At 36.5% G+C, this 15,455-nt stretch overlaps 1 protein-coding gene across 2 annotated transcripts; it reads right to left on the bottom strand.

Annotated features, from left to right (window-relative positions):
• Positions 1–375: 375 nt before the first annotated feature.
• On the bottom strand, positions 376–14,124 carry LOC114378464 (NEDD8-activating enzyme E1 regulatory subunit AXR1-like). Of its 2 annotated transcripts, XM_028337058.1 has the most exons (15): positions 13,936–14,121; positions 12,999–13,171; positions 12,758–12,921; positions 12,408–12,518; positions 11,955–12,034; positions 11,511–11,661; positions 11,339–11,432; positions 10,827–10,915; positions 10,472–10,545; positions 10,207–10,369; positions 9,529–9,614; positions 9,340–9,423; positions 9,062–9,242; positions 791–889; positions 376–712 (listed from the first exon to the last, which is right to left on the bottom strand). In XM_028337058.1, the coding sequence occupies exons 1-14, from the start codon at positions 13,971–13,973 to the stop codon at positions 806–808; spliced, it is 1,572 nt and encodes a 523-aa protein (XP_028192859.1). In that variant the 5' UTR covers positions 13,974–14,121; the 3' UTR covers positions 376–712; positions 791–805. The 2 variants fall into 2 exon arrangements, with proteins under 2 accessions (XP_028192859.1, XP_028192860.1); XM_028337059.1 differs by lacking the exons at positions 376–712; positions 791–889 and adding an exon at positions 975–1,163 and having other exon boundaries at positions 13,936–14,124.
• Between the last annotated feature and the right edge of the window lie 1,331 nt (positions 14,125–15,455).

Below are 15,455 nucleotides of genomic sequence, written 5' to 3' on the forward strand. Positions count from 1 at the left end.
GTGTATAGCAACTGAGTTTTCATTCCTTTCCTCGAGGCTTTGATTATGGACACTATTTTTGCCGGTGGAAGAAGGGACTTCGGGAAGTTCAGTGTATACAATCCTGACAAGTGAGGAGCTGCTGCTAGTAGAGAGTAACCCCTTCAGGAACTACTAGTAACCTGCATATTTTGGTACTTCAATGCCATCAAAATCTGTTCGGTACTCAACGAGCTCTCACGGCGTAGAAATTACATAAACACCTTAATTTCATTTTTGGTTAATTTTACTATTTTAGAAATTTTAGTATTTTGTCATTTTTATAACAATAGTACAAATAGCTTTCAAGAACATTTTTGCCCGTGCTCTAATTATTCAAACATAAAAACACGAGCATTCTTATGAATTTAAAAAAGTAACATTTCAACAACGTTGTGACTTGTGACTTACCACGATAAATGTGATTTCCCTAATTATATTTACCGCTGCAGAAAAAGAGATTTGAGATTACATATAAACGTAGAATTCATCTAATTAGATGGACTCTTCAATTTTGCAAATAAATATCTCCTTTCCTCTTGATGTTGTTTGCCTTACATTCATATCCGTAGTTACAAAATTTGCGTATAAAACAAGAATCCACTTTTGTCCACCAAGCGAGAAAAAATGCCTCGGCAGTTTGCATAAGAATAAAGGAAGCCATAATAGACGATTGCCCATCAATCCCTTGAATCTATATCAGAACCATTAAAAATTATGTTAGAATAAAAATTATACCACAGATAAAACCAGCGAGTTTAACAAGTATTACCATGGTACAAAGCAGTTACAGTGACAAAAGCTGTGACTTGTGGTCAATGCCGTTGAATATGAATGTTCCGGACATAGGTACAAATTGCCTTGTTATGAGCTGCGAGGAACATAAGTAATAGCTCAACTACTTCATCATTAAATAGGACAGAAACAATGAATTCATTCAAGACAATTTAGCAAGCAGTATCACTACCTGAAACTACAAAATTCCATTATCATATAGAGAACAAGAGCCTCATTTTGAATGCATGGGCCATGCATTAGGGTGATTATAAGTCGCAAAAACCCTTAAGTTCCTTAACACGGATTACTATAAATGCTTCCGGGCCAATGTTCCATGCTGATTCCAGACCACATTAGGGTGATTATATCTGTTATGGGGTGCATAAGTTAAGAGTAACAGAAAGCAGTGGCAAATGAATTCATTTATCCACCATCCATTCACAATAAATCCATCCAATCCATACATTACAAAAAAATAAACAAATGGATGGATCCAAATCATCCATTTAATTTTATGTATGGATAAATGATCCATCCGCTATTTTTAAAATCCAATGGATCCTCTAATAATACTTAATGGATCAAAATTGATCCAACTTAATAATAAAATAATTTGTGGGTAATTTTTCAACTAACGTCGACCATGATTTTTTCTGGTCGTCATCGACTGATGATGTTTAGCAGCCAATGTTGGTTGGTGCTACTTTTCAAACGATGTCATCCAAAGTTTTTCCCGCTAATGTCAGTTGATAATGTTTTTCAACAACCGGCGGTTGATGTTATTTTTCGGATGATGCCAACTAGGGTTTTTTCGATCGACTTTGGTTGGGACTATTTTGGCCAATGTCATCCAAGAAAATTTCAGCCTACGTTGAATGATGATGTTTTCAGCCAACATAAGCCGATGCTATTTTTTGGACGATGTTGACTATGATTTTTTCGGCCGATTTTGGTCATGGCTATTTTTTGGCCAACGCCAACTAGGGTAGTTTTGGACGACGTCGATTAATAATGTTTTTAGGTCAACATCAGTCGAGACTTTATCGAGCAACATCAACTAGGATTTTTTTTATCGGTGTCTACTGAGCCTATTTTTTGGCTAATGTCGATTAGGGTATTTTTGGTTAATGTTAGCTGGAGCTATTTTTTGGCCAACATTAGCTAGGATTTTTCGTCGACATCAGCCACAACTTTTTTCTTGCTAATATCAGCTTGGTTTTTTCAGTCAAGTTGGCTGATGCTATTTTTAGGTTGATGTCGAAAAAAAAATATTACCGGCCAATGTCATCCAAAAAAACCTAGCCAATGTCAGTCAAAAAATTGTTCAGTTGACTATCAATGGAAAAACCTAGCCAATGTTGGCCAAAACCCAAGCCAAAGTCGACCTATAAACCCTTGTCAACGTCAACCAAAAAATCCTAGTCGACATCGACAAATAGCCTCAATTGACATTGACTAAGAAAAACCCTAACCGGCATCAATCAAAAAATCGCCCCGACTAGTGTTGACTAAAAAAATCCTAGTCAACACCAACAAAAAAATAGTCACGAACAATGTCAGCAAAAAAACCTAATCTACATCAACAAAAAAAGTGACTGATGTCGGCAAAAAAACATCATTGACTGACGTGGCCAATAAAAACCTAGCTAAAGATTGACATCATCTAAAAAATAGTCCCAACTGACGTGGACTAAAAAAAACCCTAACCGATGTCAGCCAAAAACAATCATTGACCGACATTAACCAAAAAACCTAGTTAACATTGACCAAAAAATATTCTTAGCCCACATTGCCAAAAAAAACATGGCCAATGTCAACTAGAAAACAATCGATGTCGACCAAAAAATAATCTCAACTGATGTCTACCAAAAATTAGCCTCGATCGAGGTCAATCGAAAACAACCTCGATTGACGTTGGTTGGAGCTATTATTATTTTAGAAATTATTGTGAATGTTTTAAAATATATTATTTTTAAACTAAAAATAATTAAGTTTTAAATCATTTAATTTTGTATATGGATTGGATGGATATTCCTCCATTAAATAATTTTTATGGATTATTTTGATCCGATCCATAAGGATATGGATTAGGATTTGTTAGAGAGAAGTCTTAAATTCAGTTAGTTTTCAGTTAGTTGTAAAAACTGTTTGTAGTTACTATTAGCTGTCTCTTCTTAGTTAGTTAGTATGCTGTGATTCTGTTACTAACAGAATCAGTTAGTAATTGTTAGAGTCAGAGTTAGGCCTCATTGTGAACTCTGCTCTATATATAGACCTTTGTTGTAATCATCAAATCAATAATGAAAACACAATTATGATTTCTATCAGTTCTCTATCTCTCTCTAAATGTAACATGGTATCAAGAGCCTTCTGATTCTTCCACAAGCGTGGCAAGATCCTCCATTTCTTTCCTCTTTCCTCTTTCCTCTTTCCTCTGAATCTTCCCTTCTTCAATGGATTCCCAACCTCACACACCTCGTACACCACCAATCTTGGCGACACCCAACTCAACAATCACACCTCTATCTTCTTTCAACTACAAGATTTCTGTCAAATTAGATGCAACAAACTATCTTGTATGGCTGCAACAGATTGAACCAGTCCTAAGGGCTCATCGCCTTCATCGTTTCTGTGTCACTCCTGAGATACCTCCTCAATACGCTTCGGAACACGATCGCCTTGCCAATATTGAAAACCCAGCTTTCAGCAACTGGGAATTACAGGACCAGCTCCTCTTAGCATGGCTGCAATCATCTCTTTCCCCTGCCATTCTTCCTTCTGTAATTGGTTGCAAGCACACATTCCAACTCTGGGAAAATATCCATCAATCCTTTCAATCAAAAACCAAGGCTCAGGCGCGACAATTGCGAACTCAGCTACGCACCACGAAGAAAGGATCATCTTCAATCTCTGAATTCTTGACAAAAATCAAACACATTTCAGATTCGTTGACATCAATTGGTGAGTCTGTTTCCCTTCAAGATCAACTTGATGTGATTCTTGAAGGTCTTCCTAATGAATTTGAAAGTCTCGTAACCCTAATCAACTCAAAGATCGAATGGTTCGATTTAGAGGAAATTAGGGCCCTTCTTCTGGCTCATGAGCAGCGATTGGACAAGGCGCGTATCACTGAAGAAGCTGCATCCCTCAATTTTACTCAATCTCAGCCAAATTCAAAAACCCCCAATTCTGTGAACCCTAATTCTGCGACAGAAACCCAGATTGCTCCTCAAGCCAATTGGACAACTGGGAACTCAAATTCAGGCAATTACGACTCTCAAAACAACAATTTCAAGAACAACAATCAATCTAGAGGCCGTGGAGGAAGAAATGGCCGTGGCAATCGTGGTGGTCGTGGGGGTCGTTCCACTGTTCAGTGTCAAGTCTGTCATCGCACAGGCCATGATGTTTCCTACTATTATCACAGGTTTAATGCTGCTTATGGAAGCAATCAACCTTATGTTCATGGCAACCCTTATCAGTATGTAAGGAACACTACACCAAATAACAACAATTGGGCTCAAAGTAACCCTCAGTGGCAGCAAGCAGCACCTCAGGCCAACTCACTGGATATGCACCTCCGACCAATTTCACTGGTTATGCCATGCACCCTACCATGAACAACAATCTTGACACAGCTGCTACTCAGCATGTTACTCTCATGCAACCTCCTCCAAGCTCTGCTCCTCCTCCTTCTCACCTTGAGCACATATTCCTTGGCAATGGTCAAGGTTTGCGTGTCACTGGAATTTCCTCTTATGCTTTTCCTTCACCTTCTCATCCTCATCATACATTGCATTTAAATAATGTTTTGCAAGTTCCTAGCATCAACAAAAATCTGATCAGTGTTTCAAAATTTGCATCTGATAATAATGCATACATTCAATTTCATCCATCTCACTTTGTCATGAAATCTCAGGACAATGATCAAATCTTGCTTCAAGGAAAATTGGACAAGGCTGGACTTTATCCCATTCACTCTCAGTCATCAACTACTTCTAGTCTTTCTTCTAGACACCATTTTGTTCATTCTATTGTAACTAGTCACAATGACTTGTATTTTCAATGGCATCACAGGCTAGGCCATACAAATCTAGACACTATGAATAATGTCTTGAAATCATGTAATATGCCTACATTCAATAAAAACAAAACTGATTTTTGTATCTCTTGTTGTCTGGGCAAGTCACACAGATTGCCTTCCCAACTGTCTCAAAGCACTTATAATTCTCCTCTTGAGTTAATTTATTGTGATTTATGGGGTCCAGCCCCCATGCAGTCCTCTATGGGCTACAAATACTACATCTCATTCATTGATGCTTTTAGCAAATATATTTGGGTCTATTTTCTTCATGACAAATCAGAAACACTTACTATTTTCAAACAATTCAAATCATTAGCTGAATTACAGCTTAACACTAAGATAAAAGCCATTCAATCTGACTGGGGGGGTGAATTCAGAAGTTTTACATCATATCTCAGTCAGTTAGGAATCATTCATCGCATTATCTGCCCTCACACCCACCATCAGAATGGTGTGGTCGAAAGAAAGCATAGGCACATTGTGGAGATGGGCCTCTCCTTACTCTCCCACTCCTCTCTCCCTTATCATTACTGGGACCATGCTTTTCATACTGCTGTGTACATCATAAACAGACTCCCTGCATCTCATAATCATTGCATTCCCCTCAAAGTTCTATTCAATAATGTTCCTGATTATAACTTCCTCAGAGCCTTTGGTTGTGCTTGTTATCCTCTTCTAACCCCTTACAACAATCCTAAGTTCCAATACAGGTCAAAAGAATGCATCTTTCTGGGCTATTCTACTTCTCACAGGGGTTACAAGTGTCTTGACAATAAGTCTGGCCGCATCTATATCTCCAAGGATGTGTTGTTTAATGAGAAGCACTTCCCTTATCAAATCACTCCACCTACCACCTGCTCTCCTAACCAAACCGTCCCATCAGCAGCTCCCCTTGGAGTTGTCAACCATATTCCCCTACAAACTCCTCACACACCAAACAATCTCACACCAAACAACCAACCTACTCCTCACACACCAACTACCTTTCCCAGCCACACATCTTCACCATACATCAGTGCCTCTGCCTCTCCAACTCCAACCTTACCCTCCACAGCTTCCTCCACCATTGATCCTAACTCCACTCCCACTTCCTCTCCTTCACCTACAACCAACACCCATCATATGCTTACAAGATCCAAAACTGGCCATCTCAAACCTCCTATCTTTCCCACAATCAATCTAACAACCACTGAACCAACCACTGAACCAACCACTTTCATCTATCCACTGGACTGAAGCTATGCAACAAGAGTATCAAGCTCTTCAAGCTAACAAAACATGGAGCTTGGTACCTCTTCCTCCTCATAAAAGAGCCATCGGGTGCAAATGGATTTTCAGGATCAAAGAGAACCCGGATGGTACCATAAACAAATATAAAGCACGCTTGGTTGCCAAAGGATTCAACCAGAAATATGGTCAAGATTACAGTGACACCTACTCTCCAGTGGTGAAACCAATCACAGTGAGAACTGTCCTCACCATTGCTCTTACTTCCAAATGGCCCCTTATTCAACTTGATGTCAACAATGCCTTTCTTAATGGGTAACTCCATGAAGATGTCTACATGCAACAGCCTCAAGGCTTTATTCAGGGGGAATCCACTCTTGTATGCAAACTTCACAAGGCAATATATGGTTTAAAACAAGCCCCAAGGGCTTGGTATGAGAGTTTGACAAATACTCTCATCTCCTTTGGTTTTCAACAATCCAAGTGTGATCCCTCTCTTCTCATATTCAACAAACATGGCTGCTGCCTGCTTATTCTCATTTATGTAGATGATATAATCATCACGGGTTCCTCCAACACTGCTATTAACCTCATTGTGAACAAGTTGAATGCTACCTTTTCTCTTAAGCAGCTTGGCACTCTTGAGTACTTTCTGGGCATAGAATGCAAGCTTACTCCATCTGGTGCTCTTCATTTATCTCAAGCTAAATACATTAGAGATATACTTCACAGAGCAGGCATGGAAGACTGCAAAGGGATTTCCACTCCTTTACCTGCAAATCTTAAGTTGTCCAAAACTGGTGCTGACCCCTTTGACAACCCCACTCTGTACAGAAGCATTGTAGGAGCCCTGCAGTATGCTACAATTACCAGACCTGAACTTGGATACTCAGTCAGCAAGGTGTGTCAGTTTTTCACTCAGCCACTGGTCTCTCATTGGAGTGCAGTCAAAAGGATCTTAAGATACTTAAAGGGCTCCATTGATCACGGTCTCACCCTTCTGCCTGCCACCACCAGTGCCCCTCTCAGCATTAATGCTTTCTGTGATGCAGATTGGGCCTCTGATATTGATGATAGGAGGTCCACTTCAGGTGCTTGTATCTTTTTTGGTCCTAATCTTGTGTCCTGGTGGTCTAAAAAGCAAACTTTGGTTGCTAAATCTAGTGCAGAGGCCGAATACAGGAGCCTAGCACATGCTGCATCTGAAGTTCTATGGCTCCAGTCTCTTCTCCATGAGCTCAAAGTTCCCATCCCTCCTCCAGTTATCTATTGTGACAACCAAAGTGCTGTTGCTATTAGTCACAACCCTATGCTTCACTCCAGAACGAAACACATGGAATTAGACATTTTTTTTGTGAGGGAAAAGGTTCTGAACAAGTCTTTGGTTGTTTCCTACATTCCTGCACAACTCCAAGTTGCTGACATACTTACCAAATCACTCAGCAAGCATTTGTTCTACAACTTCCGCTCCAAACTCAGAGTACTTAGTACTGCTGAGCTTGTGGGGGGAGTGTTAGAGAGAAGTCTTAAATTCAATTAGTTTTCAGTTAGTTGTAAAAACTGTTTGTGGTTACTATTAGCTGTCTCTTCTTAGTTAGTTAGTATGCTGTGATTCTGTTAGTTACTAACAGAATCAGTTAGTAATTGTTAGAGTCAGAGTTAGGCCTCATTGTGAACTCTGCTCTATATATAGACCTTTGTTGTAATCATCAAATCAATAATGAAAACACAATTATGATTTCTATCAGTTCTCTATCTCTCTCTAAATGTAACAGGATTGATCCAATATATCCATTTGTCACCCCATTATCCATATCCTATATATATGGACTTATCTAATGCAATTCCGACAAAAATCTGCAAAGCATGGCCAAAATGAAGGACCCTTATATAACTCTGATTATTGGAACTTAACACCGGAAATATTGAAGCTGTAAATGCATGGTGTCTGTCTTAACAACAATCTTTCAGCCAGTTCCTTTAATACAAAAATTAGTTACGTTGCAGCACACATGTGCACATCAGAAATTAAATTCTACTGCATGCAAATCAAAATATTACTTCAATTATATTGTATTCAGAATATGGGAATAATAGTAGTCGTGTTATTTTCATTAGAAAAAACAAAATCTCCATTATAGACGAAGATACAAGACTTGGTATAGCATCAGATTTATATATACTTGTATGGCCAAGTAGTAGTACGAGAAACGCTAGCTATAGCTATTTCAGTCAGATCTAGCTTATGTCAATATCAGCTTACTGTTTTGTGCCCATAATTGGAACCTCACCAAGGTGTGTACCTTATTCCATTAATCATTTCACATCAAGTAGCAGATTATGCTAATCAGATTGTGGACTTCCCTGATTATGATTTAAGAAGCAACATATGTATTTCCATATAGCTGCTTTACACTCGTGTTATTGACATGATCTCCATTAATAAAGCTGGCTTCGAATCCCATTGTGCAGAACATAATTTATAGAATCACACATTTATCTCAGAGAAACTATTGGGCAAAACTTTCCTTGATCATACCAATGTGTGATCTACCCTACAGTATAAACACGGGTCTGGGATAAATGTAATTTATGCTTCAATTTAAAGCCCTTTTACATTGGCTCCCTGCTTCTACACCCCCATTTTCCCTATTTTTTTTTTTCAATAGCATGCATAGCCACCTTCACATACACCATTCCAAGCCGGTTACTGGTTAGTAAGCAATACCTCCCCCGCCCTCTCTATGCCTTAGGAGCAACCAGGGATCATTGCAAAAGATGAGAAAATACAACAAAGGCCAAGTTTAGTTGACTTCTTTTTAAGCAGGGTAATTTGTATTGAGTCTGTTATGTTAAGTTAACTTCCATGGCTTGAGCTGATGAAAAAGAAGTAACTAAACCAAGACAAGAGGCTGTAAAATTTTCCTATTAAAAACACAGGCTAGAATTTCAAACCTTGATCACTTCTTGCGATGCAATTCCTCCAACCAAAGCAGCAACAGCATGAAGCTCTGCCGCACCAAATCGACACATCTCATTGATAAGGTCCTCAGCCAAAGTGGCTCCATTGCATCCCAAGTCATTAAGTAGGCCAATTGCTGTGCTCTTTAATCGAGGTATATCTTCATCCATTGCACTACAAGACAATTACCATATAAGCAAAAAAAAATTACAATAATGAGTCATGTTATAAATAGGAAAATATTTAGAACTTCAATGGTGTGAAGCATTACCTGTCAAACTGTCCTGGAAAGCTGTTGTAATTAGCAGCAAACCGGTCAACAGCACGAAGCAAAATATAAATCCCCACAGCAATGCTGTCACAAACAGGAAACCAGCTTTTCAGCAAAACGAATCCTCTCCCACAGACTAATTCTTAATATGAAAACATCCAGAAACGTTAACTATAAAATGAACATGACCTGTAATCCTCATCAGTGAGGTACTTCTGTAACTCAGGTAGGTTTGGAGAATTAAACTCATCTTCAATTAGACGGTACCTGCAAACCTACAAAATAAAGATACAGAAGGCATCTGTAATAATGCAATTGCTCTAAATATTAGACAAAGGGAAGGAGAGAAGCCACAGGTGGAAAAATAAGCATTCCCAATCATCTGCTTAGAATATACCCAATTTACATGACTCATTCACAACAATAACAATATTCTACCACTAGAGAACTTTCTACTAAAATTGAAGGGTAAATTGCCAAATTCATCCCCAAAAGTGTGATGCGGTGACAAATAGGTTCCTAAAAGATCAAAAATACAAATTTAGTCCCTGAATGTGCAAAAAGTATGACAAATTAGTCCAATCATTAAATTTGAGAGACCAATTTATCATTAAGTTATAATGTTCAAGGATCAATTTGACAATAAATTATATTTTTTGAGAATCAATTTGACATTAAGTTACAAAATTTAGGAACCAATTTGTCATTAAATTGTCTGCAGGATAATTTGTCGCACATTTTTGCATATTCAAGGATTAAATTTGAATTTTTCATCTTTCAGGAACTAATTTATCAGCGTCTCACTTTCAAGGATGAATTTGGCTATTTATCCTATATTGAATTTTATCAGTAAGCTCACAAACTTACTTTGAGTTTTCTTGCATTTTTACAGAAGCTTTTAATTATTGACTTCGAAATGCTATTTGAATCTCTACCAATCTTCTTCAAAGTACTTCTCACTAGACGCTCTATTACAAGAAAGTCAGCCTCAGCTTTAGCGTGATAGATATTCTGCAAATTCACATATTGCCTGCAAGAACATCAATATATCGCCCATAAATAAACTAACAATCTTTATTTTCTAGAGAAAATAAAAATTACTCTGAAAATATGTAAAGAATTGCCTACTAACTCAGTAGAAGAAGTCATGTCTGGTATAGATCCTTCAAGGGGTGCCTCCCCACCACCTTCATTTGCAATGAAATCCTGCAAAAGGGTGAGAAATGTGCCATCAAACAACTAAAGTAAAGGTAAGCAATCAAGAACAATGACATGAAATGAATAATAGTAGGTCCAAAGCAGCAAAATATGACAAGCACGTAACAAGTAGCAACCTTCTGTTACTACTCCAGTAGTCCAGTGTTTCAATTACACAAGTTCTAACTAATTACCATCCAATAAGAAAACATTATAATATTAAATATGTAAGAAATTTTTTCCACATCAAAGTGAAGCAAAGTCAGTTATGCAATGCCAGAAGCACCAACCTTAAGAGCTGTCACCAACACCCAAAAATCTGAAGAATTAGAGTCCACTTCAGCAGAACTATCATTTAGTATCTGTTGCAACTCCAAACCTATGAAAGTACATAACATATTAGAGAATAAAACATCTTTTTTATTGGACTGCAGAAGTAACTGTTCGCACAATAACTTATATTCTAGTTCTAGATGAATTAATTTTTTTCATAGCAAGCAAAGTATGGGTTTGTCATTTTTCAGAGACGAAGAACTCTCAACACACAAGTTTATAGTAACTTCGTTGCAAAACTCAACAAATACATTTTTGGAACCTTAATATAGTAAAATTCAACAGTTTTCTTTAATTTTATTATTCTCTCACCTCCTAGGATCCTATAAAATTTAACCCTACAAGCTCTCAGAAAACAGTCCATTATTATGCTCCTTATCCAATAAAACTAAAGGATAGAGTGATTCTCAAAATGAAGACTGACAAAGGCAAAAGGTTACAATCAATTAATCTTAAATTATCTACTTACTTATTCCTTGGGGAGCAAATACTTTGAATGCTGAATCAATAGCTTCTTTATAATTATCTTCATCTTGTGCCACCATCCCAGCCTTAAGAAACTCCTACATTGTTCACATCCAAAGCTAATCATATAACTATAACAGCAGTAGATAAAAGGGCTAAATGATTAAACAACAAACCTTGAACTCCTTTTTTTCTTCTCTGGTCAATGGAAGCCTACCGCCATGGCTTTGGGCCCACTCATCAGCCATCTTGACAAGAATGACAACATACGGTATGTGTTTATGAGCCACAGGATCTTGCACGTTCAAGTCAATATCATCTGCAAATCTGTGGATGCATACACATGCAATGAAAAATTAAAGTGAAACCGGAGAAGACCATGTCTATGGTGTATGATCTCAGCTTTATAGCAATTACATAGGTCAACAGGTGAAATTGATGAAGGCAAAACCAGATCTTAGTATATAAGGGGGAAAAGAGGCTACTTCCAAGATTTGAACCCATGACCTCCAGGTCACTTGGCAGCAGCTTTACCATTGCACCAAGGGCAAGGCTCACCCTTATCTTAGTATATAAAAGGAAATTCACCCCAAAAAAATGAAGATAAAACTACTTTATACCTCTTGAGTTTAGGCCAAGGATTATTTAACCGGAGATCATCCAAAAAATGTTCAGGCTTTGACTCAATCACAGCATGTTCCTAATAAAGCCAACAAAAAGTACTAATCAACCAAAGCATGCAAATCATGGTGATATTCAATAACACCAATGTTTTCTAATGAAGGTATTTTCACCTTTGTAGTTCATACATATGACTGTTAAAGAATTACCCAACCTGGTAGTAAACCTATTGCAATTCCAGCCATTATTTCCCTTCTCTCCTTAATACCATTTTTCAAATGGCCATATTCAATTTCTTACTTTTACTCTCTATTTGACATGTCAAATACCATATCAAAATTATGTCGGTGACAAAAATTAATATTACGTTTCCTCAGGCATAAAATTATTCCTTGAACTTGTAACATCATCAAATATACAATGAATACAAGATTATCCATTTACCAAATTACCTTCACACTAATTCGAACAAACCCTGTAAGGCCATAGGAGCGAGCAAATATCAACATAACATTCACCTCCCTGCAGATTTGGTCAAGCTTTATCATTGAATTTTCCATGAGCTGAAAGTTTATCAAGATTACCATCAATGAGAGTGAACTTCAAAAGAATATGTAAAACAATGTTTAAAAAAAAACTGAATAATAAATCTAGATATATTGTAAATTGATGAATTGATAGGTTTCTTTCTATCAAAAGGATAGACAAAAAATCAGAATTATGAGCGGAGGCACAAAATCTACTTTTATACAAAAACTCCAAGCATTTGTCTCATAAGAGTTGTCTGAGTATAGTAGCATACCTGAGTGGCAACAACCAAAGTAAATTGAGAAAAGAATGATGGATTTGTCTCAATCAATGTTTCTGGAGACTCTTCTACAAATTTTGCTTTAACTGCATCATTCAGCTCTTGAAGAAATGAGCATACACATTTTGCCTTTGACTTCCCAAGACTTGCTTCATCCACTACAAACATGGGACAAAAATCAGAACCAAAAGACATTTACAAACACATAACCAGTGTACAACAAGAAGTCATGTACCCAAAAAATTGTTTCCGAGGTCTCCCGCTTCAACTTTAGATCCATCAACTACAGTGATGCTTCCAACCCCACCAAGAACAAGATTCTTAAGTGTTTCAGAACCAGTAGGACCACAGTTAAGTAAGCAAATACTAGACTTCTCAAGGGCTGCCTGTCCTTGTTCACCCCATATTCTGCATTTCCAAATAAACATTGCAATATGGATGAGATCAGAGATGCCTCCAAGACTGCCCAAAAACAAAAAACAGTAGGAAGAGCAGAAGAGACTGTTTGGTTTGAAAAAACCTTTTCTACTTTCATTTTCAATTACAAAAATGCCACCATGTTTTCAGTTTATGTCATGTTTATAAAAGTTTATACAAGAAACAGTGAAGACAACTTTTTATTATTTTCTGTTTCTATTATTTCCTATGCAAAACTTAAACCAAATGGCCTTAAGATTTTGATTTCATACTTGAATACATCAAATTCAAAACACACATGTATGCAAAGACAAAAATTCAAAACCAAAAAAGCAGCACAAGTTAAGAATCAGCACATTTCACTCAACAAGCAACATTGTAATATCAACAAGTTTCTTCTATTTTGCAAATAAAAAGCAACTCAACTCCAATTTGCATCTCATCATACCCAGAAAAGCTCCACTCCAGTTCATTCAAGGCTCACTACACTTAATCAAATCACCAAATCCCTAACATCGTTAAAAAAACACCAAACGGACCTTCAGCCATAGCAATTCAGCTAATTAACAGTCAAAGATTCCGTGTGAACGAACAACACAACACTCGAATGAACTCAATTCATATACCACAATCAATAACGAAACAACAGTTTTCCGCGCCATAGAGTTCGCTAGGGTTTTTTAGAAGGAAAAAACAGTTAGGTTAGCGCGAAGTGGACAAAAAATTAGGTAAATGTGGAAGTGGATAGAGAGTACCTGAGTTGACGATCGTATTTAACCTTGGGTTCTGCCATTTTTTATTTCAGTTTCTGCGTTCTTTTCTTCACTCTTTTTTTTCACTCTTTTTTTCACTCGTTCGCTATTTATAGTACTGTTAGCTTGCTTTGCTTGCTGCAAACGCTGTGTATTGCGCACCCAGAAAATTGCTTGTGCTTACGGATTATCATTCCGTATCTACGAATGGATTACAGATTTTTTTAAAAATAAAAAGTTCTTTATTAACACAGAGTTCTAACCAATTAAGTTAATAGGTCAATTATGTTATAAAACAATTAATATTGTTATATATAACACTAAAATTTCTAATGTATATTTAATACATATTTACATAATTAATTTTATGACAATTAATTTTGTTCTAATATATTTAATGCACCAGAATTATTTATTATGTAAATTTACATGTGTATTAAATATACATAAAAAATTAATACACCAAAATTAATTGTTACAAAATTTACTGTGTAAACTTACATCTGCATTAAATATACATTAGAAATTTTAGTATTATATATAGTGACATTAATTATTTTATAACATAATAGGTCTATTAACTTATTTGGTTAAAACGTCGTGTTAATAATCTGAATGTCACATGTTTGAATCCTACATGGGCTATTAATTTTAAATTAATTTTTAAAACATAATACGAATTTTCAATCTATATGAGTCCACACAGATTACGGATCCGTAAATTTGTAGGATAATTTTGAAAAACCAAAAAAAGCACTGGGTGCACAAGCAAATTTACTAGGTGCACAAACCAATTGTCATTCATAAGATATTCAGATTCCTAAATCCTGTCGTGAATCACTCTCTTTTTTTGTTGTTGGGCAAGAATTATAGATTTGGATATATAAAGAAGAAGTATCTATATAGGGCCCATGTTATTCTCACACCTTTTTTACTATTCTCACACCCTATTATTTATTTTCCTTAAAAATTATTGACAGAAACATGTTTTTGTCCGGTTAACATTTTTTAATACAAAATTATAATATATTTTCATTGTGTACTAGATCAAAACAAGTTTTCATTGTACCAAACCGAATAATCAAAAATCGAAGAAGAGTATCAATCTAGGGTCCATATTATTCTTACACATTCATTACTAGTGACCCTTTAGGGTGAAGCGTTATAGATCGTAGTGTATATCCTTAACGTGTTATATAATAAGCCACTTAACAAAACCCCTCATGACATATGCTTTGGGAAGAAACCAGGCATAAGGTACTCACACACATAGGGAATATCCGGTTGAGACGCATCCTTATAGTTATAGGCAAATGAAACAAAATTGTAGAATAAATAGTCAGATTCATCCTTGAAAGTGTGATGCGATGAGAAATCAATTTTTGAAAGATAAAAAATACAAATTTAGTTCCTAAATGCGCAAAAGTTGCAACAAATTAGTTATGTCATTAAATTTATAAGACCATTTTGTTATTATATTGTAATATTCAAAGACCAATTTGACACTAAGTTGTATTTTAGGA

This window comes from Glycine soja, chromosome 12 (assembly GCF_004193775.1).
Source record: "Glycine soja cultivar W05 chromosome 12, ASM419377v2, whole genome shotgun sequence".
NCBI lineage: Eukaryota > Viridiplantae > Streptophyta > Magnoliopsida > Fabales > Fabaceae > Glycine > Glycine soja.